General features: G+C 33.5%; 1 protein-coding gene across 4 annotated transcripts in view; it reads left to right on the top strand.

The window, feature by feature from the left end:
• LOC126978420 (disco-interacting protein 2) overlaps positions 1-25,780 on the top strand; it is a 73,597-nt gene that overhangs the window by 9,303 nt on the left and 38,514 nt on the right. The window contains exons 2-3 of one of the 4 annotated variants that reach the window (XM_050827192.1): positions 1,244-1,321; positions 23,425-23,508. In XM_050827192.1, the coding sequence (XP_050683149.1) occupies positions 1,244-1,321; positions 23,425-23,508 (162 nt within the window). Of the gene's footprint in view, positions 1-1,243; positions 1,322-4,197; positions 4,312-23,424; positions 23,509-25,780 lie in introns of all 4 variants that reach the window. The other 3 variants (XM_050827191.1, XM_050827190.1, XM_050827193.1) reach the window with 3 other exon arrangements.

The raw sequence follows: 25,780 nt of genomic DNA, 5'->3' as shown, positions 1-25,780 counted from the left end.
CTGAGTTTCTTGCTTTCTTAGGTCTGAGGCAGTCTCTTTTGAATGGGTGGTAGTTTTTGACGTTCAATAAGTGATTTGGAATCCTATTTTGAATAAAAATATTTCAATTTGAATTTAACTGGCGTAATATGTGTGTCGTTCTATTTAAAACTTTACATTTCCTTTATAAATGTTATACGTCGAAAACTATTTGACTGTTTTCGTTTCAATTTAACGAAGCCAGTGTCTTTTTTTAAACCTGTGATCTTGGAAAATGATGGTGACAAGTTACCACTAGCACGTTTTATCAGTTTTAATAGAAATCTAAACCGTGGACGTTCCGAACAGGTTAAATAAGGTTATCATCTCACTAACATCATCGCATTAAGATATTAAGTACGCGTGATTAGTGTTTTATGTTATGCCGATTCTTTTGCCTTGGTACCTCCATATTAACTACTTAATTATACATATATACAAAAGTAACATTATAATATATTAAAACTTGGTTGCATCATCTAATTTTGTCATTTTAACAAACATGTTAAAGTACCGGTTAAGCAAAAATGTGTTGCACTATTTGACAATTTTTAGATGACATTTATATTTAACTGTAACCAATCAATCGTTGCCGTTTAAAGCTATTGTTAATATTAAACAGCGACCTATCATAAGTGTTAAATAAATATTCGATATTGACTTGATAGCCCAAAATAGTCAAAAAAACGCATCCCTGATGAATCGAGCAGCGGGATCTTGTACTTATGATATTTCACTTTTTTCACTAGGGTGCAACACATTTCGTAGTTTATGTAAAAGTCATCGTTACTGTTACCGTTAAATTTGACTTAAACCTTACCCAGCCTGGTTTCATCACATTTTCTGTTACAGTTAGTTTTTAACTAATCATTATTGCTGCAAGGTTGGTTATTTGCAAACTTTTCCTAGCATTTGAGTAAGAAACTTCGTATGAAACGCGGCTGAGCTGATCACGACATTCTCGGTTCCCTTTTCAAGCTTGCCTTTCTGCTCCGCTCACATTTTCGTCTTTGGCAAACTTTTCCTTCATTTAAAGTATCGAAGTTGCTCTTAATATTGCAGTTCCGGTAAAGATTATTTCAAACTATGACTTCCGTTCATATTTAAGCCTGTCCATAGGTATTGATTTCTCCTTGAAAGCGGTTTGCTGTATTAATACGTTTAATATATTCATATTTAATTTTATAATATTTAATACATTAACTTATTCCTTTGTACTTTGTAGGAGACATCACGCAAAAGGGCTATGAGAAGAAAAGGACGCGCCTATTGGCGCCGTTCATTGCACAACAGCAGTCACAAGGTAAGAAATGCACATCAAGCTCTGATTGTTATATTCGTAGCTGCTGTTAACCAATTAGCCTGAACTAATCAAATATCATTCATGACCCGCGAGTACTGGCTTCGCTTAAATTTTTTAATTGATGACGTCAGGTGTTAATCGTGCGGTCTCTATTCGCTACAGTTCCAAGGTCGCGACAAAAGCATCGCCACTTGGGTCAAATGTCAATTGGTCGAAGTCGATAGACGCTGGACACTCGGACACTATTGAGATTGGAGATACATTTGCTCGGTCCGAAGCATAAACAAGGGTCAAACGAATAGGCCATCTGAATCTGGTTCCTGAGTCGCTGAATATAGAGCGCCAGTCGCGGCGCATCAGACTATGCAACACATAAATTAATCGTAAATAACGCCTACGTTTACATTGGGAAATAATTTATTGTTATAAATAACGTTATTTAGATCAAGATATAAATGTATCTGTACAAACAGTACTGGCCGAAATTATATTAATGAGGTTGGCCTTCGTTTGAGCGCGGTACAAAAAATTGTTGGTTGTACACCAACCTTGTCCAGCGTCGGTCGAATAATGTTATATATTTTTTTTAAATACCACTTTAATTATCTTTTAGTTATTTTCTTTTATTGTTATTTAGTTTTGTTGTAAACCAACACGCACGTTAACCACACTTTATCACAATGGCAGTAAGGACGCAATAATAGCACATAATTCCGTACTATAAATAGAACTACATACAATGCACAACTAAAAGAGGTGTACGCTTACGGTGTTATGTTATAAAGTAAGAGAATATGAAGTATGAATCTTTGAATACAGATGCAAGAGATAATTATAAGGTTTTAAGGGAAGGGCTTAAAAAAGAAAAGCGTCGTGTAGCTTTTATGTTTGACCTAAATAATATATATCAAGCACAGATACACACCAATATGTGTGATTCTGGACGTAACAATATAAATACTACGTATTCCATTATTTTAATTGTTGATTATCTCCGTGTGTACTACACAGAAACGTTAAAATATACCGCTAGCGTTAGTTATACAGCTATTATCTTTAGATCATTCTTGTTCATCGTTTCGGAACGATACGCTCTTCAGATTTTTTAATATTGTTTATCATCGCGCACACTGGTATGCATCGTTACACGATCTGTAAACAATTAATATGTTGCAATAATAAGCAGAACCTTTTCTACGACAGTAATATATTTAATTCTTTTCAATTTCAAATATCGAAAGCTCACCAGTAAGACTGCGTTCGTCTTTGAAGTAATCCCATCGTCTGATCCCAACAGTTCAATAGATTAATTGGAACCTGCTCCAGCTTCATTAAACCAGCTCATTCATATAAATTTATCCCATCTTCGTTTTTACTGGAAACTTGGAGCTCCATTGTGATTCAGAAGTTTACAAAGTTTTAAAAGACAGCGCTTATTTGTTCCCAACCTGTTTATTTATACGTCGCTAATGCTTATTTTTATAATATAAACATTAGCGAGGTACACTCTTATTTCTTCACTAAAGAGTTATGCTGTCGTCTTATTCATCAGCCTTTGTTAGTGTTTATTAAATGTCTCTTATCTCGGTTTGTGATACGGTTTCACCACTATGTAGTTTATAAAGCATATATTCAATTCATCCTTACTTTGTTATCCCTTAATTTCGCTTTGGATTTTACCCTCTATAATTATGTATATGTATAGGCATAAGGATTTCTCAAGTTTACAATCCTTAAAAGTTACTTAGTTCAATAACTGAATTATCGAATTAGTGTCTAATAGTAGTTGGTTTATGATGTCAAGGAAATTGTTGTTAATAAACGAGGTAACGTAATTGCTGTCGTAAATAGAATTGTGTTTGAGAACTTTGTTTATTGATATAATAGCAATATTAACGCCCCTTAAGGGCTAACCGACTCACTAATCCTATTTAATAATTAGTATAGTGACCAGTCTCGGTCACCACTGACATAACAGAGTACTTAAATATTCGCGTGTCGAAGAGATACCGCCAGTGCCAAGTATTGATCGGGTAAGATTCAAAACGGTATGGCTTCCATATTTTCGGGGCTGCATTGCGTCACCTGATAAACGTCCTCACCTCGGCCCTTATCACACGTTAGGTTCACCGAACCCTGATAACCAATTCTATCACAATGAAAGGTGAATAATATAGGCCTGCATAATAAAATTTACATTCGTGCACTAAAACATGTATTTATGGGCCGGCTTTTTATGGTCTATCGTAATATAAACCCAAGTAGGGTAAGTTCACTAAATAAGCTCTGTTCACGATTTGCGTGTGTGTACAGTGGTTCCATTAAATTACAATTTGCTGGTAAACTAAACCCATTTTGAATACACGTCCATAATATATCAATAATAATTTACCGACTTTGAGTGTTCCTCGGATCCGAATATCTCGGAAATTATATGTTTGAGTACGGAAAGAATAAACAAACTTAACATGATACAAAACCGCGAGGTTGAGAATGTGTATCCGAGCAAGTATGAGAGTTTGGTTCATTTAACAACACACATAAAACACAAACATTCATATATTTATGATTTTTGAAGTGAAAACTTCTTAAGAAGCTCTAAGAACTCTGTTTTGTAAGTATTGAAGAGATTGCGCTTGGCTTTGTAATGCAAGTTAAGGTAAACCTGCGCGGTGATAGTTTATTTCGTGTTATTAAACACGCCTTGAAAAGAAGTTTTCACTTCTGTCGTCTAGTCTTGATAAACACACACCGTTTTTTTATTTTTCTATTATTTCACCTTCGACATTTGACAAGTGACAATTGTGATCACACAGTGGCATATAATGAATTGGGTAGTTATGAACCGATAGTATGTAAGGTTGTGTTGAACGCAGCAGGTATGCAGTATCAACGCGGTCCACGTGGTGATGGCGGAAGCAGCCGACAACACACGAGGAACCGCCGAACCCATCGACGCGTTACGCACAACGAGAAGAGATACCACTCAGGTATCTTTCGTAGCACGGATTGGGGAGTAGCCACGCTTTCTAGCTGCAGATTACAAAAATCCAATATGATACCAACAAAACCCGATTTCAGGCTTTCTCGATTTATCCTATATTAATTAGTTAAGTAGTTAGGAAAATGTAGTTTATCCTAAATACTTTAGTTTTAAGAATTTGATCTATAAAAATGATTCCGGTTAGCAAAATATAAGATGTTGAGAGATAGCGAGGCAGTAAATTACTTTTTAGCATTAGGTGAGGTCACCTCTAGCGAATAACCTATTGTTACGAAGGTCACTTCGAATTTTCGCGATAGTAATAAAACTCGATAGGTAGACTTACCAACGCAAGGGTATGTCGACCTTATGTCTCATATACTAAAGTCATGTTTAACATAACTTGCTGGTACGTAAACAACTTGATTACTTGTTTATTATTTATAACACTGTTGCACATCATGCGATTATTTTGTAACGAGTTATTGCTAAAAAGACTGGAACTATGCTGTAGATTTGTTTTCCGAACCCTGTACCTGTAGTCCTTACACATAACACTATTAAAATCAAAAATGTATGGCTTTAATTCGTTTCTTATAATTAATTTCCCACTTGAAATTCTCTACTCACACTAGAGTTCACCCACTTAGTAAGACCAATATTGTCATTCTTTTCCTTTACCTACATGATATATAAGTTCTATTATTTTGAAACTGAAGATTTCAGTGCACATGTCTTTATAGCATTATTTACATTGTAGTAAGATTAAATACATTATATCTTTGAGTACAAGTAAGAACAACTGCCAGTCGTTATTCTTGTCAGGCTTAGTTTCCTGCTCATGCTCATTACAAATAAAAGAGTATCATAATTTTAATTACAATAATATAATTACTCTAGATCTGAGATAGGAGACGCCCAATTCCGCAAAAAAATATCTTTGAATTGACCGTTGTATAGGTATACACCTAAATAATTTAGCGTACGTTTTTAGGTACTGTAACTGAACTGAAAGACCCAGACGATGAAGATGATAATTAAACCAATCATACTTCGCGATTTCGATTCTTCGATTACAATGGCAAGAACAAAACCAGTCGGATATTGCGCAATACGTGTATTTTCTTCGTTGTGATGAATTAAAATATATCGTATTATATATCTTACAGCCCTTCAAGAAGAGATGTTGTGTATGTGACCGTGATAGACGGATAGTCGAAACATAGAAGGCTTGGCGGTTACTTTGTGGGCATAACCTAACAATAACTAGTTTATCTCTATTAGTGACTGGGCCCAAAATGTTTTAAGAGTTTGACGTGTGATTTGTTAAATAGCGTATGTAAATAGTGTATGTACGACTGAACTGAACAGGTTTCATCGTTTAACTTTAAACTGTGAACCATTCACTAGAGTATTTATTATTATTATTATTTACACCTTATTCTTAGAAGTAAAAACTTATTTCAGTACGCTTACCACTTTATTGTGTGTCTATTAAATGAGATCGACTATGTAACTTATCTTTCATGTAAAGTCGACACGAGTGCGATCAATTAGAGCAAATTTTACTTGAATGATGTATACGCAATTATAATTATATAAATGTGGGTACTTTATGAATCTGCTTAATGAATTTTTCACTTCTATCGGTAAGCACAAGCTGTTTTTTTTTTTCACAGGCAGCCGGCTAGATTATGGATACCACAACAGCGCCTATTTATGCCGTGAAACAGTAATGTGTAAACATCACTGTGTTTCGGTCTGAAGGGCGCCGTAGCTAGTGAAATTACTGGGCAAATGAGACTTAACATCTTATGTCTGAAGGTGACGAGCGCAATTGTAGTGCCGCTCAGAATTTTTTGGTTTTTCAAGAATACTGAGCGGCACTGCCTCGTCTCGTCCCTTATTTTAATAAAAAAATATTATGCATCTGGAATTGAATTCATATCGTTGATATAAAAAATAACAATAAGTGACCGAAACGCTCGTTACGTCATATAAATAGCAAGTGATACAAAATAGAATAGCTATTAGATTTCATTATTGGTTCGTTTGCACCTTTGGTGCGCTAGTAAAACGTGTTACAAAACCAGCTTGTTGTCAACAACAATGGTACTCGAATAAAAACAAAAAACCACAACAACTGATCTTAGTTTTCTCAGCGAGTTAATTTCTCTTTTAAATAGGAACCGACACGTGTCTTCTCACATAAACTTGAATTATGAGTTGTGTTCTGGTGTTGTATACGTTGAATTTTCTTTTTAAAATCATTGTTAAACTAGCTTTTTTCTTTTATACTTGCGCAAAAATGACTTCTAATGAAATTTACAAACAATTTATAATTGAAATATTTTTCCACTTTTCTCAGCATGAGCATTAAAACCGCAATACGTTGAGAAACTTTGTTTTATCTGAGTTTCTATACATTATTTTTGCATCATTTTTCATCTTATACATTTTATTTTTGACTTCTTATAATACTGGTTGAAAATTATAAACTTAGATTGGATTAAAAATTACTGTGCTATTTTCTCACTTTTAAGATAGTTTGTTGAAAGACAAACGTGCATACGGCTCACCTGACGGTAAGTGATCACCGCAGCCCATACTCTTCAAACACCAGAGGAATCACAAGAGCGTGCTGAACTTATATAGCGTCGAATTTGAGATAAAAGTCATTAATTTTGCTTAACATTTACTCCATTCCTATATGGTCGCGTCAGTTATATGACGAAACAAAATAAAACGAAATAAATCTCAATAAAATGACGTCCTGGGAGAGAAGAGTCAGCGCAACTTCTAGTTATTTTCAGTAAATCGCGGCTAATTGGCAACGGGTAACACAAACAAAAACTGTGGTGTGGAATGTGTCTAAAACAAACTTCCAAGTTGGTATTGTATGGAATAAATCAAAATACGAAATGACTCACGTAATTAACTTTAAAGAATCTTGTGGGAGGCTGCTTTGCACAGGATGTCGGCTAGATTATGGGAACCACAACGGCGCCTTTTTCTGCCGTGAAGCAATAATGTGTAAACATTACTGTGTTTCGGTCTGAAGGTCTTATGTCTCAAGGTGACGAGTGCAATTGTGTATTGTGCCGCTCAGAATTTTCGGGCTTTTCAAGAATCCTTAGCGGCACTGCATTGTAATGGGCATGGCGTATCAATTACCATCATCTGAACGTCTTGCTCGTCTCGTCCCGTATTTTCATAAAAAAAATCTTTAAGGCCACAGACCAAACCAAAATGTTACTGTAACAAAAATTGAAATTGGCGATGACAAAATTTCATGACCTTACGCCTGACACCATAGAGAGTAAGATGATAACAAATGTCTTCAGCACTCGCTTGGGTGCATCACTAACGGACAATCCCCTCTTACTCATGTAAAAAAAAACAACACATAGTTTAAAATATGATGGTTATAACTTTTATGTATGCGTTGCCTTTTTTAAACAAAAACTTGTCATGTATCTAGATTCTTATGTAAGAAAGTCTTTAAGGTTTGGTAAAACAAAGTTTCTATGGGTTCCATAACCCATAGAGTAGGGAAATACAAGGTTATCATAATTACTGTTTGTGGTCCGTTAGCGCGAAATGCTTCAACAATATTAGCTATTATGCCGTATGTAACAATCGCAAATGCGGGTTTTTGTAAACAGCGTTTGGTTTTTAAGGGCACGAGTGTTCATCCACTGTGGCCGCAACAATTAATTGTTCACTACATATTTTAGTCTTTAGAGCAGAATTCTAATGCGGGTGTTTGTATGCACACGAACAAAAAACAACGCTTTAACTAACATTATGCTTGCGGCTAGCTATTGTACTGCATGGAAATAATAAAGGAAGTTTACGACTTTAGTCCTTAGTTTTCTTAATTAAAATTTGACCGTCTTGGCGGAGAAACTATTTGTGTAGCAGGCATGTAAAAATTCGCATCACGTTGTATCACTACATAGTATTTAACAGTGTCGCTTGCCACTGACTGTCCCTATGTAAGCTTAGATTTTGATACGGTTTTTAATAGATAGAGTGATTCAAGAGGTAGGTTTATATGTATTATACATGCATAGTATAGTAGAGCAACACTGATAATTTTAGAGGTTTCTTATATATCAAAATAAAGTTTACTGTATTGTACACCTTAAATAGATATACAAATAACAAGAAATCATCAAAAAAGATTTATTTATGAAGCGATTTTAAACAATACAGCATGAATCCTTATCGAATTAAATAAACCTTATTAAGCTTCCTTATCGAATTTAATAATGCCTTAAATAAATTGTGCATTTAACATAGATCAATATGGCCCTTTGCAGCATGTAAATTAAATTAATATTGTAAGCCAAAAGCGAAGATTTTGCAGATTGAAAATGCAGGGACTTAGCGGTTGCGGCGGTACCGGCCGGAAAAGCATTAAAATGAGGATCATCAAGTTAATAAAGTATTGAAGTCTATGAAACTTATTTTTGTATGTTATCGTCGTTTATTGTTGAGATGTAAATTACCCGCTCGGAAATTATATTGTAATTATTTAATTTTTACAATAAACTTCGGATTGGACGAAGTCTGTCCAAGCAGCTAGTCATTTATTAAAGGATATTTTTTAAATACTGTATCTGAAAAGCCTTTTCTGCGACCTATTTAGTCTCTAGGTTTGACTAGTAAGTAGATAAGAATCAGGTCTGATAAGAATACTTATAGTCAAAGCCCAAGCCACTGCCGAAGACATCTCGTCAAACCTAGAAGCGATGAAGCTTCAAAATTATATAAGAATACTAGGGGCCCGCTCCGGCTTCGCACGTGTATAAAATATAAAGCCTATGTCATTCACTGAAAAAATGATTAAAATCCATCCAGTAGTTTTGAGTCATTCATTACTGCCCGTGGCCCCGCACGCGTTAAATTTAGAATAAAACATTCCTTAAAGGCACACTCCCGCCGCACCAGCTTGCCGGAACCGCCACAAACACTACGTCCCGCAATTTTAAATCTGTAATATCTTCAAAAATATACATTTAAATCATATGCTGTAAAGGGCCATATAGATCTATATTAAATCAAAAATGTATTGAAGGTATTTCATTAGATAAGGATTAATGCTGTATTGGTTAAAATTGCTTCGAAAATTAGCATTTATTGTCGTAAAAATTTACTTTTTACGACAAAAAAATTTTTATTGTGGGATAAGAGATAGACATATACCATAGCGAAGTTTTGTGTAGACCTTTTCAATGTGTACAATACTTAGTACATTATTTTGATAAATCTCGTAGGGTTCAGCCTGCGTTTGCAATGTAAGCGGAAAAAAATTAATTATTTACGACATCACATTAAAAACCTCAAAAATAACAGTATTTCTCCACTATTTAATGAATGTTATTATACATATAAACCTTCCTCTTCAATCACTCTATCTATTAAAAAAACCGCATCAAAATGCGTTGCGTAGTTTTAAAGATTTAGGCATACATAGCGATATTTGAGTATAAACCGGCTGACAGGTTGAACAACAGAACTCACGGCCGCCTGTTGTCATTGTAATTACCTATTAAAAGCGGAAGTAGAACAATTTAACGTTATGATGATGGTCATCTACAACAGGTGTGTAATATAAGAGTATATATAAATTTTGTAATATAAAATTCTACTGAATAATGCCAATCATGGCGGTCATTTATTAAATGCATCAGACATACAACATAGTATGTCATTCAATCATAGGGTTACTTATGCATACATGAAAACTGTATTCATGCATAAATAATTAAGGTTTTATTACTTTAAGTAACGTTTGGTAAAAGATAGAAATCCATTATAGAACACCTCCAAGGGGAATCTTTTTATCTAAATGAAATTCCTACGAGGGCGCAATTTGTAGACACTAGGCAAAGCCGTACCTTCCGAGTGATATCTACCACACCTACATATAAAACCAAATGAAGTAGTTTGACTAACCAAATTGAGTTATCTTAGGTATAGTTTTCGTTAAAATAGTCAAATGCCACTAAAAATTATGTAAGAAAGTGATTATTATGCATGTTTTCTGACAGTGACTTTTAGCCTTTTTCGCCTGAATATACAGTAATCGATAAGGCGTTATTAAGAAAGGCAAAATTAAAACCGATATGGAAAGTACGTTACCTAATCAGTAAAAATTAAACTAGAAGTATCCAAAATTTTGATATTTAACACTCCCATACATTGGTAGTAATAGTAAGTAGTAGATGTAGTAATGGTGCACTTTCTATCAGTATCCTTATCATATCAATGTGAAGGCTATATTGTAGTCGTTTAGATAGCCCCATTATTCCGAAGATTTTCATGATACTTTTCCACCTGCATTTGTACGTGCAGAAAAACTGCAGTACAATAGTTATTTATTAAAATTTTATCACTACATATTATAAAACAAAGACTCCCGCCGCGTCTGTCTGCCTGTCTGTTCGCGATAAACTCAAAAACTACCACACCGAATTTCCGGCTGCTTTCACCAATGGAAAGCATGGTTCTTATATAAGTCTACAGAAATCTATTCTAGTCTATCTCTTAAGGATAACATACATATCACTTTTAAGACTTAAAAAAATTGGCAAATATAAAGCGGTAATGTAAAAGCTGTTTACACAAATACGATATTAATCCTTATCATTTTATTACTACATAATATTTTATAAAATTATTCAGAAATACATTTATGTTTCATTTTCAACTCATTAACTTTGATTACACGGTTCTTATGACACTGACCACATTATTCCCAAATACCATCATTTCCTTTTCTATTAACAGAACAGCGTCTGTCGGTTCAGCTAGTACAGTTATATATTTATTTTATTGCATACATGAAATCAAGCCGAATGGCACAATATGTGGCAGCAGCTAGTTTTACAATAGCTAATTTGAGAAGTTTCACACAATACTTTTGACGACCTGTATAGCCGAGTAGTTAGCGATGCTATTTACTAAGCTAGACGTCCCGGGTTTGAATCCCGGTAATTGCAATCATTTATATGATGAATATGGATGTTGTTTTCCGAGTCATGGATGTTTATATACAGTATTTATGTATGTTGAAGTAAGTATATTTTATTAAATATATCGTTGCCTTGCAACCCATAACATAGGCTATATATGCCTAATTTAGACCAAGATTATTTGTGTAAAAGTGTGTCAATATTATAATTATACGTCTATTAAATGAATCAAAATATATTGATTCAGGTGCAGATATAATTAATAATGCGCAATGTTAGCTACCGACATGGCGCAGGTCCATCCGATTTACTTTTTTTTTTATGTAAAGTTTACTATTTAAAAAAGGATACGGCCTTTGTCTTGCAGAAAATACAATGAAATTCGTAATAATCATATCATACATGTAGCAATGCCAAAAAATTATTATATTATATAAAGTTTTCATTGTAGTACAGTGATTTGTTCGAAAATGATCATTATCAAACGACCTGTAGGAATTAAGGCGCGGTCATACCTCAATATCCACAAAATTTGGTTTCATAGAGAGTCGATTACATAACGCAATGAAAATATTCCGTTGCAAAAAATACAGTGAACAAAGAAGGACTTAAAGAAAATTTCGAACCGAAAAGAATATATATATATATATAATTTGAAAAATCCTATAAAAAATTTGGAAGTTGCTTCCAAAAAATAAACTTTGGAGTCATAAATATCCGAATTTTCAGCTATAACAACATAACTTTTTAAAAGAATATAATAGAATTCGTATTTTTCTAAAACCGAACAATTTTTCAATATAATATGTAAATTTTGAATAAACAAAAGAAAATCAGTCAAATAAATGCCATTTGCAGAATACCCACATGATCAATACAAATATTGTAGGGTTGGTTGTAGCGTTTACAATCCTAGTCAGTCCGCGCCTTAATAGTTTTATGTTAAGGTTGTAAAACATTTTTATATCAAATTGATTGTAAATAAACCATGTCACGGCCATAGCGTTATTATAACTTTCAGTTCAATTGTCCGACTCAATCAGTATAAACTGTGCTAATCATGTTCTATGGTAGATGATTGTCATGTAAATTAATCTTAATCTATATTTCGACGTATATACCTATGTCGGAGAAGCATTGTTCCAGTTGGTATTATCATAAGTACTTTTTAAATGCGAGTACAAAACACAACGATCAAGGTTTTACACTATTTAACTTAGGTTCAACAATATTATGTCTCTTCACAATAATTCCTAAAGAAAAATTTATAGTTGAGACCGAGGTCAAGGCACCTATCGTACTAATATCCAGCTAATATACTCTCATCAATAATCCAACTCGATCAATTGCTATCAATCTGCGTGCAATGCAAAAGAAATTTATCCCAATTCGCAAAAGAACTGTCCGCATCTCACTCACAATAAACATGGCGCCTGGACCCCGCTCAAGGTACGTGCCCTACTCTGTCTGGTCGTTTCATGGATCACAATATTCATAACATAAGCTATATATATATATATATATGCTTATGTTATATATATATATATATATATATATGCTTATGTTATATATATATATATATATATATATATATATATAACATAAGCATAATAGCTATAGAAAGATATAACAAATTAAACTAAGAATTTTTAAGTCATTAAATTGAGATCAAATAATATTGTAACTACATTATGCACGCATTGAATAATGAACACGACCCATAGTTTCCTCCGATATATTATATTAATTGACTAGCTGACCCGACAGACGTTGTTCTGTTCATTATAAAAAAACCTCGTGCGGGAGGAATTTCGTAAAATCCGTTCTTAGCTGACCTCTACTCGGTGAAAAGAATATACCCACCTACCAAATTTCAAGTCTTCAGCTCTAATGGTTCCAGAGATATTGTGATGAGTGACTATATACGTGGAAATCTTATATATATAGATGAGGTGCAGATTTTTTTTTTTGATAAATGAGCATAATTGAGGTGTACATAAAAAAGCTTGTCTCTCAGGCAATCCGAGGTTGACCTTTTTTTCTTCTCTTTTCTTATCTCATCAGGAGAAACAGTATTAATGTGTGATTATTTACGGCCGTTTTCAATATCCTATCTATCCTTATTTTACCTTACTAGAAGTAAACAAATCTATCCTTTTACGCTTACTTACATTTCAATAACCTATCGACATAAAGCATAACTATGGATAGATAAGATCTTGTCATTAAACGGTGACAGCCATGTATCCGTAAGTACAGATGCGTTATTGAAACCGGCCGTTAAAATACTCCTACGGTCGTTCCCAATATACTATCTACAGATAGAGATTAATAACTACAGTCTACTGTCAGTAATTAGCTGTCAATAATCTGTAGCTGTCCCAATATACCCGATAAGTCATTCTTATCGCCTTATATTTGGACGCGTGACTTGCAATTTCCATACAAACTTCTATCACTGGTACGTCCTCCCATTGACAGACAGCGTGTACTAAGGTGAGTTACCGTCGATAATTTTATTGGGATAGAAAAGTCAACGATAGTTACGATTTTTATCTCAAGTAAGCCACAACCGGAGAAAGACTGAATATTGGGAACGGCCAGTAGTCACATATACATAATATTATCATTCTCAATCTAAAATTGATTCGAGTCTTAATTAACAACGGAAATATTCCAACGATTATTTTTCATAGTTCTCAAAAATATCTTTAAGTACGTTACTGTTAATGAATTCTACGCCCATTCTTACTAAAGGAACAAAGGCTTGTCTTGTTAATTGTTACATATCCAAGAATAGTGACAGGCGAAGATTATAAAGACTATTTCACCAAGAAAAATATTATAGTAACAGTTTTTGTGATATGCTGAACTAAGAATATGGGGTGTTGTTATACCGATTAATAATCAATTTACGTACTAATATGTAATTTCTTTCAATTTGAATTGTATTGGAATACATGTAGAGGATCTTACGTTATAGTTATATGATGAATAAATTAAAAAAAACGAAAGGTCTTCAGTCATGATTATAAAATCTAATGTAAGAATCGTAATGTCAGTGATATTTAAATCAAACGTTGATTATAACTTTACTAAAACTAAAGATATGTCCAGTGTCAACTCCCCTTACGGCCGTTCCCAATATTCAGTCTATCTCCGGTTGTGGCCTTCGTAAGATAAAAATCGTAATTATCGTTGACTTTTCTGTCCCAATTAACTTATCGACGGTAACTCACCTTATCCGTACACGCTGTCTGCCAATAGGAAGACGTATAGCTTACCAGCGATAGAAGTTTATATGGAAATTGCAATTCACGCGTCCGAATATAAGGCGATAAGAATGACTTATCGGGTATATTGGGACAGCCTCAGATTATTGACATCTAATTACTGACAGTAGAAGGTAGTAATTTATCTCTTTCTGTAGATAGTATATTGAGAACGGCCGTTTGTCTACTTTTTACTTTGTCACGCGAATGACAGTGGCTTGATTTGTCTTTGGCTAGTTTTTGTTCATTATTTTAGTTGCTTTTTGCTCACAACTTTTGCAACATTGCAACAGTTTGAATGACCTTTTCTCGCATTATTATCATATTGAGTATTTGGTTTAATAGTCTACGTGACAATCTTACGAAATTGATTTCGATCTCATCTAAAGTGCAGGTACTTATAATAATTGTTTCGTGTTATTAAATTAGTGAAGTAAAGTTTCCAGTTTCCAGTTTATTGATTATTGTGTTTTTTAGGATGTGGAACACGATATTACACATGTTTAGGTAAATAAACGGCATCTTAGTATGTTGTGTGAACAGATCCTGAAATTGCCGAATATTTTTAACTCATTTCGAGTTGCTTAGGTTTGTGATACCGGTTTTCATTTGTTCCTGGAGATAGCGTAGTGTAAAGAGGCATTTACATTCTCAATTCTCAAACTGTATATGGCAGCCTTTCAATGCAAATTGTCAGTTCTGGTTCATTTTTTACTGTTTATTTTTTACTACTGTTTACATCTATTTTACTCTTTGTTGTCAAAATAAATAATGCGGTCATGTACTTTACTCGATCGACGTGTCGCTACTTGGGGTCGTGCGATAAGTTCTTCTCTATCGACGCTTTCTTTTCGCTATTTGATGTTTCTGCGTGCGGTGTATAGTTTCCGAGATATTTCGATTGCCCAACTTGCCCCTATGCTCAACTAGCCCCGCCCTACCCTACTATGTATAAATCGAAAATATGATTAATTGTGCAGACACAGGCACGAAATAAAAGTACACTATCTGTCTTGATTCCATATTCTTAGAATAGAATATATATAATCATATAATATTCCACGTATTATCAATAGATAGACAGGGCTAGAACAATTTTATTTGAAACTTAATAAAATAAAGGGCTGCAAATATATATTTGTAAACATTACAAATAGCCAAGCTAATAATTATCTCACGCTGAGAATCAAATTAATTTTTAAGATTATATAAGTAGTATTATAACTATTTCCAGTGAAAGCTTCTTTTATTCGTTATGAATCATAACGAATACAGCACAGTTTACTGTGATACCATTATCTTATTCCTAGAAAAGAGCGTGCCTTTCAGAAATAATTGCGTTAACGTTGAGAATAACTGAAGGGGCGACGAATACCTTGAATATCGGAGAAATTCATTTCTTTCCGCAACGCAACACAATGCACATTATGAGTAGGAAGCACTATTTATGCCAGAATTTCCCTCCATGGTGTAATTTGATATAGGCATATACTATGGAAATACGAAACTTTATTGAAAATCATTTAGTTTGTATATATAGTAGTTATGCCCGCTACTTCGTCAGCTTGAATTGGAATACATGTAGCAATGTTAATATAAGAAAAATGCAACATATTATCTTTGTTTGTCCAAAAGTATAACAATGGTGTACATTGTTTTGGTGTTTGTTGATTGGGCAAGTTTTAGATAAGATTCGATAATGACCTTTTTGCGTGAAACCACAACCATTGTCATTTATAATCTCCAATAACACTGCTCTGTATTTCAAAATTAAAAGCACGAATTTCAGTAATTGTAAATTTGTAAGAGCTCTGAAATCAGCTTCTGATTAAAACTACACCCGTATTGGAAAGAGTTTGTCCTTTGTTTAGAATTACAAAAACGGTAAATGTTAAAGATTTTGATTTGATTCTTGATTTTGAATCTAACGCCGCTATATAACTTTTGAATACCCTAAACTGTGAAAGTGAATAACTTTATATGGATAAGACTGGTGGTAAATTAAGAAATATATTAATTTTAAGAAGTTACCTATATGTTGACAAAAAGCCTTAAATCCTATTTTTTATACTTTAGTTCTTACAAAAAGGTGTGTTTGCTGAAATTCATACTTTTTTATATATAAATATATACAAACAGCAAAAGATAATAAGAGAAAACATTCAGAGAAAATTAGGGCAACCTTCAATTGCACTAAAAAGATTCAAAATTTATATATAAAAAATTCAATATTTATATTTCATAATTACCATATCAGGTGTACCGACATCATCTTTGTAATAAAGTCTATATGGTGTAGTCAATTGTGAGTTATAAAAGGGTATAATACAGTTACACAGACAGACAAATTTAAAAAAAATCCTTAGTCATAAAACGTATTTATTAATTTCATAAAAAAATTATTACAGACAATAGTCGATTCGTCTATTTATAATAATATCTATATATAAATTTTATGTATACATAATAATATGCACATCGGCGCATTATATATAGGACCTGGACGACCGAGCCTTGCTCGGATTTTTAAGAAGATACAAAACTTGAACGAAAGAAACCTAATAGGACATCTGGATTTGAACCGGGGTCTTCTGCTTTCCGGATCACCCAATGTCCCATCTGAGCTATTAAAGTCTTGTATATCGTGGCGAAATTTACCTTTGTATTCTGATGTTGTTGAAGCAGTTTCTCATTAAAACACGTTTAAAACTACAAATTTTTTAAATTGACAAGAAACATAGCTAGATCGATTTCTTGCCCCCGAAACTACCTGTATACTTAATTTCATTAAAATCATTGGAGCCGTTTCTGAGATCCAGATTATATATATATATATATATATATATATATATATATATATATATAATATATATATATATATAAACAAGAATTGCTCGTTTAAAGATATAAGATTTCAAATAAAATCAATATATATGATAGTAAACAGTATTACTTTATTAATTATAATATTGGATAAAAAAAACTTATCAACTTTTTATTTACATTATTTTATATCATTTATTATTATATAATTTCTTAGAAATCTATGGGTATTCGTCTGCACATGGGCCGTCAGTGTATTTAGATTTATCCACCGTCTCTGTTCATAGCACGAAATATATATACCTTTCCCTTAGGTATCTTTGGGTCGTTCCTTCCTTTCAATTCCTTTTGAGGTCGGAACAGCCCAAATACTTCATTATCATTGCAATCCAAAGCGCAATTAATGGATTAACCTTATCCAATAATCAATTATAGGATAAGGTTCATTGGCTTACTGTTTATAAAAGAGTTACATCGTAGTTTCATGTTGAATTACGGGTGCAGACTGTTCAATGGTCCCTTTGTTAAGAGCCCTGACTTCAGTCGTTTCTATCTGAACTACAAATAAAATGTCATTGACATCTTTCTCGCCCTTTAGTGCTTCTGATCGTACTGGGACTTGTCGTGCTATGCTTATGTATATGTGAGGGAGGTCCTCGTTACTCGTCGTTAATAATAGATATTATTTTTATAGATATATTAACCCATATAATATATTGTAAGATGGCGTAAATAATAACTAAATCCATCAATTTAACAAACAGAAACATCGTGGTTCGGGTTTAAAATAGGAACGTCGAGCTTACTTAAATGTATTCTCATAGTATTGTGTGCACAGAAAACTAATGAGTCATATTTGAGACAAAGCTGCCGTATTAGCGCGTAAATTTTTAAGCATTGAGTCAGGTTATTGTTGGGTCTTTTTAATGAGCAACGACTTAAAAGAATTGTGTGTTAAGAGCCTCGTTGGCTGCATTAACCTAGACGAGTTTGTGTTTTGGCTATGTACGAAAATACCACCCTATTTGACTTCACTTGTTAAATTTAAAATAAATAATCTGTTTGTGTAATAAACTTGGAGCGGTTTTGCTTAAATAACGTTCACATAGTTTTTTAAAAATTCTGTAAATAGGTATCAAAAACAAAAAGACATATGTCTGTTTCATAATTAGCAGAGGTTGTACACACAACCTTGAGGGGAATCTCTAAATCCACTGTAGTTTTTCACTATTTAAATTTTCTGTATGTTTTTTATTCAATATGAGATTCTACGGTATGTCTTTTTTTAATGCAAATGAAATTTACCCGTCATAGGTACCAGAAAATAAATTTACGTGGCCAAAGTTGCGCGCGGCCATCGTTTTAAATACAACCATCGTGGCTTACAGTGGAATGTCTCATTTTTATGTGGTTTCAACAGTACTTAATAGTTATAACATTGTTTGTTGGCCCCTCAGGGAACATGCGATGTAATATGATAGCGTTCATCCGTTGTCACAGGTAACGAGTTGGCCTCGCCCCTATTTATACACATCTATATCACCTATGCACTGAATTATTGTCACTGACGGCCAAGCTCTTTGTTTGTTGGTAGATGGACGCGATGATAAATCAATAAAACACATATCACTCGCTCTGTTTCTTTTCTTTATGCGAATATACACCAAAACACATGTTATTAGCTTAGTTGAAACTCACAGAACGCGCGTTAATTGCGGAAATAGAGTCGAGTAATGTCTACATATAAGAAACAACGTGCTTTTAGAAGGTACAACCCTTTTCATTCAGTTATTTGAATTGTTCAGCATGGCTTGCTGTAAAGTGTAAGGACTTGCAATTTAATTTGTACGAACGAGTAGTTTTTAAAGCACACGTAGCAATAATGTTAACTTTCTTCTCGTTACTTTATATTTACAGAGACTGGTCTTGTTGCTTTTAAGTTTTTTTCACATATTTAAGTATACGAATGCGTAAGAACTGAAGACGTAAAGTAATACTGGATTTTAAATGGAGGTACTTCGAAACTAAAATTGAATTACTAGTATAAATTAAATCGTGCAAAATTGGCCGAAAGTAACTATGTTTGTCCGTATATTGTTCTAATGTTATAATTATTATATGTCCATGATGTTTCGTGATGAGCCTGATTAAAATTGTGTCTAAGAATTTGTGGAAATTGATACTTTTTGGTAGACATGAGGGAAAAGGGAAGGGAGGAATCCACGTGCAGGGGCGTTCTATCGATTGATACGAAATTAGTTCGTTGTCGATGGATACGCGCTCTACACGTTCGTCGTCGTCTAGACAAACCTAGTTAATAGTTTAAATTCTAAGTTTAGATTTCTAGCTGAACCGAACGTAACAGATATAACGTTGTTAACATTTTTGTTCAAACTCTAACTATATACTAACTTCTTCTGATGGTTTTGAAATCCTATTTCAACAGATATTTACATTCAAAAAATTGGTATTGTGGTCTACAGCGTGCCTTCACATTGCCTTTCCTCTTGACCCAAAAAAGGTTCATTTTTTCTGTAACGCGTAGTAACAGTCGAAAGAGTTCAACCTGCGGCTGAAAGAGTGTTTTATCGTTTATATTTTTTTACATTCGGTATAACGACATCGCAGTTTTCATAAAACTTCACACTCTTATCAGCAATCAAATACATAATTAACTAATTAAGATCGACTTATTGATTTGATTGTTCGCAAACTTCACAACTTTTCATATTAGGGAGTGACTGTCACTTCCTGGGCTATGTATATTAAAGGTCGAAATGTGTAAAAAACCGGACAAGTTCTTGTCGGACTTGCCAACTGAAGGTTCCTTACAAAAATCTATAATATGTATAATTACAAATGTAAATATTTGACATTTTTCCCTTTACTTGTAGTATAATACTTGCCAAAATTCATAGTTCTCGGTCAACGGAAAATACCCTATAAATTTTGGTTCCCTTCGGAATATCGATTTTTGTGGCATAATCGTATGTGTGGTCGTGTGCTCAGATCGTGGCCGTATCTTTTTTACATTAACTTTGAGGTTTGATTTTTCATAGGTTCAAGAGACTATCTATAGTCTGAGTATGTCGTATTTCAACTTGATACTTCGATATATTCCCGAGATAAACGGTGTTGAGAGAAAGGCGGACGGACGTAGAACAAAGTGATCCTATTAGACTTCCGTTTCTTCTGTCTGAGGTACGGAACCCTGAAAAGGAATTTATTAAGTTATCTTATAAGTACGCTTTTACCTTCTTTTTCTTAAAGAATTTGCCTTCAATTTATATAATACCGAAATCAGTGAGAAACATTATTATCTAAGTGGTCCATTTGAATATTATTTCTCAATTTTCCTTATAGCTTACATGAATTATGCAGACAGTCTGTATGTTTTAGCTAGCTCCTTACCACAATTGTTATTTTGCAATTTTATCATATCTCGTATGTATGTATGTATGTATATGGGCTTTTTAAATTCTAAGTATTTTTCTGGTAATATGAGATTTATGTTGATGGTGAAATCAAACTGACATTATGGTTTTAATATATTTTGTTATTTAGTATTTAAATCTGTGGTATACCTGTAGTGTTAAATATGAAGCAGTTATGTTTGAGCATTACTGTGTTTGGGTCTGAAGGGCGCTAGTGAAATTACTGGGCAAATGAGACATCTTATGTCTCAAGGTGACGAGAACAAAATATGTAGTGCCGCTTAGAATTTGTTTTCAAAAATACTGAGCGGCATTGCATTGCTATGGGTAGGGCGTATCAATTGCCATCAGCTAAACGTCCTGCTCGTCCCGTCTCTTACTGTCGTAAAAAAAGTGGTTCTATATTTATAGTAAATGGTTTTCTACGATGCACCGCTTGTACGTTTTTTAACGAAGGAATACTTGCTTCATAATGGAAATGAGTACATTGAGTGACGTCACTATTTTGAACATTATGGAGTGGCGGTCAGAGACACTGCTCGCTGTCACTTATAAATGACTCATTTGTCCTAGTCACTACGTTGAACGAATATCGAGAGGAATATATTCTGCCGGCATTCGTTAGTTGTTATTTTACGAGCAAGTGTAAATTGTTCATTTGAATAATATTATATAATAGTTTAAAAAAAACTAAAAAATCACGCTAAAAAGCACCAAATCCTTTTTGGTATTCGAAAATTTCTTAATATTAGATAAATCGGTTGAAATTTAATATTAACATCAAGCCGTGCCTTATTGACGATATATGAAAATTATTCATATAAATGAACAAAAATCTTATTTTGCATATTGAAAAATGGATTATCTCCTATAAGTTTATTTTTCGTGTGTAACCGCTTTGGAATCGAATGTCTATCTGAGAGGGAGAAACGGCCTTAAAAAACCGAGTGATACTCAGGGAGTTGTCGACATAAGTGTTAACATGAAGAATTACGTGTGTAGTCGTCGGGAAATCTCTAAAATTGTCAACACGCATGTGTACGTACAATATACAAACACGATTTATATGTACATGCTTACTATATATTGTGTCGGTTACGGTAAGTATCGCCAGCTAAATGTTTTTTTTTTCCATCTCTAAAATAGCCCACATGCCGTTGTATCTAAGTGCGTACAATAAACATACACAATATATATGTAAATACTTACGTTACGGTGTCGCGAACTAAAAAGGTTTTTCAAAAAATGCCAAGACGCATGAGTATCTATGTACGTACATACACAATACACAGAGGTGTCGGTAACGGCAACGATGTCGCGATTTCAATAGTTTTTTTTCTATCTCAATAAATGCCCAACGCGCCTAAGGAGTTTTTACTTCAACAAACCAAATTGTACAATATTATCCATATATTAATCTGTGATAAGTTAATCGCAGTTTACCCCCAGGATCTGATCGATGAAGTTTTTTGCTGTTGTTTAGTAAGATTTGCAGTAGAGACTTTTATAATAAAATCTTAAATTAGGTAGATTATTTATTTACCGGTAGGATTCACTGGTAGGATTTTTTAAATATTGAAACACTTTTACACAAATTGTCTTGCCCCAAACTAGGCATAGCCTGTACTGTGAGTACAAGACAACGATATATCTAATACAATATACTTACTTAAACATACATAAATACTTATAAAATTCCATGACTCGGAAATAAACATTCATATTCATCATATAAATGTTTGCGCCTACCGGGATTCGAACCCAGGACCTCTAGCTCAGTAGGCAGGGTCACTAACCACTGGGCTATAATAGGGGTCGTCAAATTATACAATTTTACCTTTAAAAAATCATGTACATTACCTACTTGTATAAGTTGCTAGCAATTTTCAAATCTCTAGTGTTGTAACGGTGAAAATAACTAAAAGAGCATTAGAGTATGATGCAAAATATCGTAAATTGACTCGTAATTTGACTCATCACAATTTAAAGATATCACAGCGAAAACTTTAATGTTTATTAATAAATTCAGTCAATGAATTATTGAGACCTAATTATTTGTTATGAATTAGAGATCAATTAAACAGTATACCACCTACTTGATACTTAGGTGTGAATCACACTGCACATTGTTACTATCTGTAATTCGATTCATAAACATTTTTCTGCAAGTGCTGCAGTCTAATAAAATTAGTTTCATCTTACACTGCATAATCATAACACTACGGTCATGTATTATATTTACATAGTAGTATGAGATGTTAGCACCACAATACAAAACAAAGTGTCATAACGAGTTTTGTAAGCGATGGGTCTTGACATTTATTTTATGTGTTAGTAAAGCTTTTTTGGGATTAGTAATTAGGCTATGATAAAGTGTGGTTATCGCGATATTATATTTTCTCCATTCTTCAATGGGTAACTCTTAATTCGGAAGGTGCTCATAAATTTAAACACGATTCGTTTAGCTGCAAATGCGGGTATTCCTGGATAAAAGTTCACAAAAATTTATAGGTATATTGAAAATTGCGTATCGAAATTGGTTTTTTCGCCGGTTTGAGTGAACAGGCGTACATTGGTTGGTTTTTTTTTTAAATTGTCGCGGTCGCAGCTGTGAGAGCCGCAGCGGCACTTCGCTCGCCACCAGGACGAACCAACAGACGACTCACGCGGAACGAGAGCCGCTACCACTCGGGTGAGTCAAATACACCTCTATACATGGTGTTCATGTTGATGTCATCCATACTTCGTGGGTTCTGCACATTGGGACGATCTAGGACTTGCCTTTCTGGTAGATTGTTTCGTGTTGGTTGTTTTTTGTTTAGTCGCTATTACTCTACTCTGAGCATCATTTAATAATTCATTCGCTTGCACTTCTAACACTATGAAAATGCTTAATTCTTCCTAATATAAATCTCATTATATGCATTGCACGCAGATTGAATATATTTATTTGTATTATTGGTGTATGCGATGACGACAACGCGTCTCCAACCTTCAAAATCAATAATTAAAAAATAAAAATAAAATATTCCCTCTGAATTATGTATTTGGATTATCATACATGTGATAAAAATGTGCTATTCTTTATCTCATAGTGTGATCTCATGCTCTGAGGAAAATCGAATGTTCCTTATAATAGTACGTCGTTAGTAAAAATTCTCTATTTGTTGAGTTGTAATAATATATTAAACTTTCTGTTTTATGAAATGGTGTTGCGTGATGCATTAAAGGCTGACTGTAAACGGCTAATGTGAACCCGTGTGACAAGTTTAATACAATGACTCACAATTTAATATTGTAAGCATGCAAATGTAATACACCGAGCTACTGCTTTGTACGCTCAACCGAACGAAACATGTTCCTTAAGCCTCGTTTTTTGAGGCACGTGTATTTATTTGTAATTATAAATCTTTAGACACGGCTAAAACACTTAGGTATTTTTTGTCCTATATACTTAAGGCGACATTAAATGCCAGCGACCATCTATGTAACAAAGCCAATATTTTCAAAATTCTTGGGTGCTTACAGTCCTCGTTATTCACTACTAATCTGAATAAATGAACCTACACAAAAAAGTATAAGTAATAAGAATAACTTTTCTGTGAGAAGTACCAAAAAAATGCGTCACGCCATGCCAAAAAACTTGTTTAGCTTCAAAGAAAAGTGGTAGTTCAAAAAGGCTCGGCAGTGTTAACTATAACCAACAGCAAGCATTAGCAACCTACAAATAAGACTTAAGGATATGTGTAACAGGATAAAGTAGTGTTCATAGCTGGAAATGCTATACTTTTACCACAAAACTTGTCTACAAACACCATGTTTGCGTGTTTTCTGCTTACTCTTCGCCTTAACATACACAAGCGTATAGGCGAACAGTATGCAAGTGAGAAGCACATCTCTAACGGAGAGCATGACATAGGGAAGGAAAGCGAATCTATTGTTACTGATTATGATTGTCAAGACGTCGTAAACAGTCAGCCACGTTTGGAATTAGAGTTGTAGTCCTTAGTATTGTGAATATTAAACGAGCTAACTACAAACTAACGCACTCATTGACAAATTAAAATTGTTCTGGGCTGGGCTGTAAGGCTGCCTCTAAACGCTAGCACTTTCTAAGTCTATGATTTGTCCCTACTCTGTGCCTAAATTTTCTGACTTAAGTTAATCATGTGTGTCTCTTGCAGTCGCCTTATCAATAATAAAAGGTTTTTTGGTTTTAAGTAAATAATTTAAAAAAAAAATGTATTTATAGATACATTTGTTAATTTACGAAACCCTCTATACTTCTTCATACCCGGCTTACACTTTTAAATTTAAGGAACTACGTTCTTACCTATATTAATAAATCAACAGTAGATATTTGAATGTTGGCATTCCAAAGTCATGTAAAATATGATTCGGAAATTTGCTTTGTACTTTGGAAATTAATATTAACTACATGAAATATTGAATTCAATGTATATATTATATAAAAAAGAATGTATGTTTGTATGTTCCTTAATAACTCCTAAACTATTCGACCGATCTCAATGAAATCTTTTGTAATAGATTCGTTGAAACTCAAGGAAGGTTTACATATATAATTTATATTGCAAAACAACGTTTGCAGGTCAGTTCATATTCCAATGTGAGTAATTGACTTGAAGTTCATAAGCTCGTTAATTAAATTTATTTTCTAAAATGAAAAAATAATAATCACTCTATTACAAATTTGCACCTTATTAAATTACTCCATAGTAATTATTATAAACAGGTACAGTTTTGAGGTTGTCGGGGCTGAATCTACCGAACCGATTTTTAAAATTCTGTTAGTATTTATTTATTTATTATAGACACACCAACAAGCTTTTCGAAACTAAACAAAAATAAAAACAATATAAAACGAACATTATGAACAGAATAGCTTTCTTACAGGTATGTACAGCTCTGTTAGTTTTAGTTAGCCACAATATTTGTGAGTGTCA

The sequence above is a fragment of the Leptidea sinapis genome, chromosome Z (genome assembly GCF_905404315.1).
Source record: "Leptidea sinapis chromosome Z, ilLepSina1.1, whole genome shotgun sequence".
NCBI lineage: Eukaryota > Metazoa > Arthropoda > Insecta > Lepidoptera > Pieridae > Leptidea > Leptidea sinapis.
This window is presented reverse-complemented; position numbering and strand designations above follow the sequence as displayed.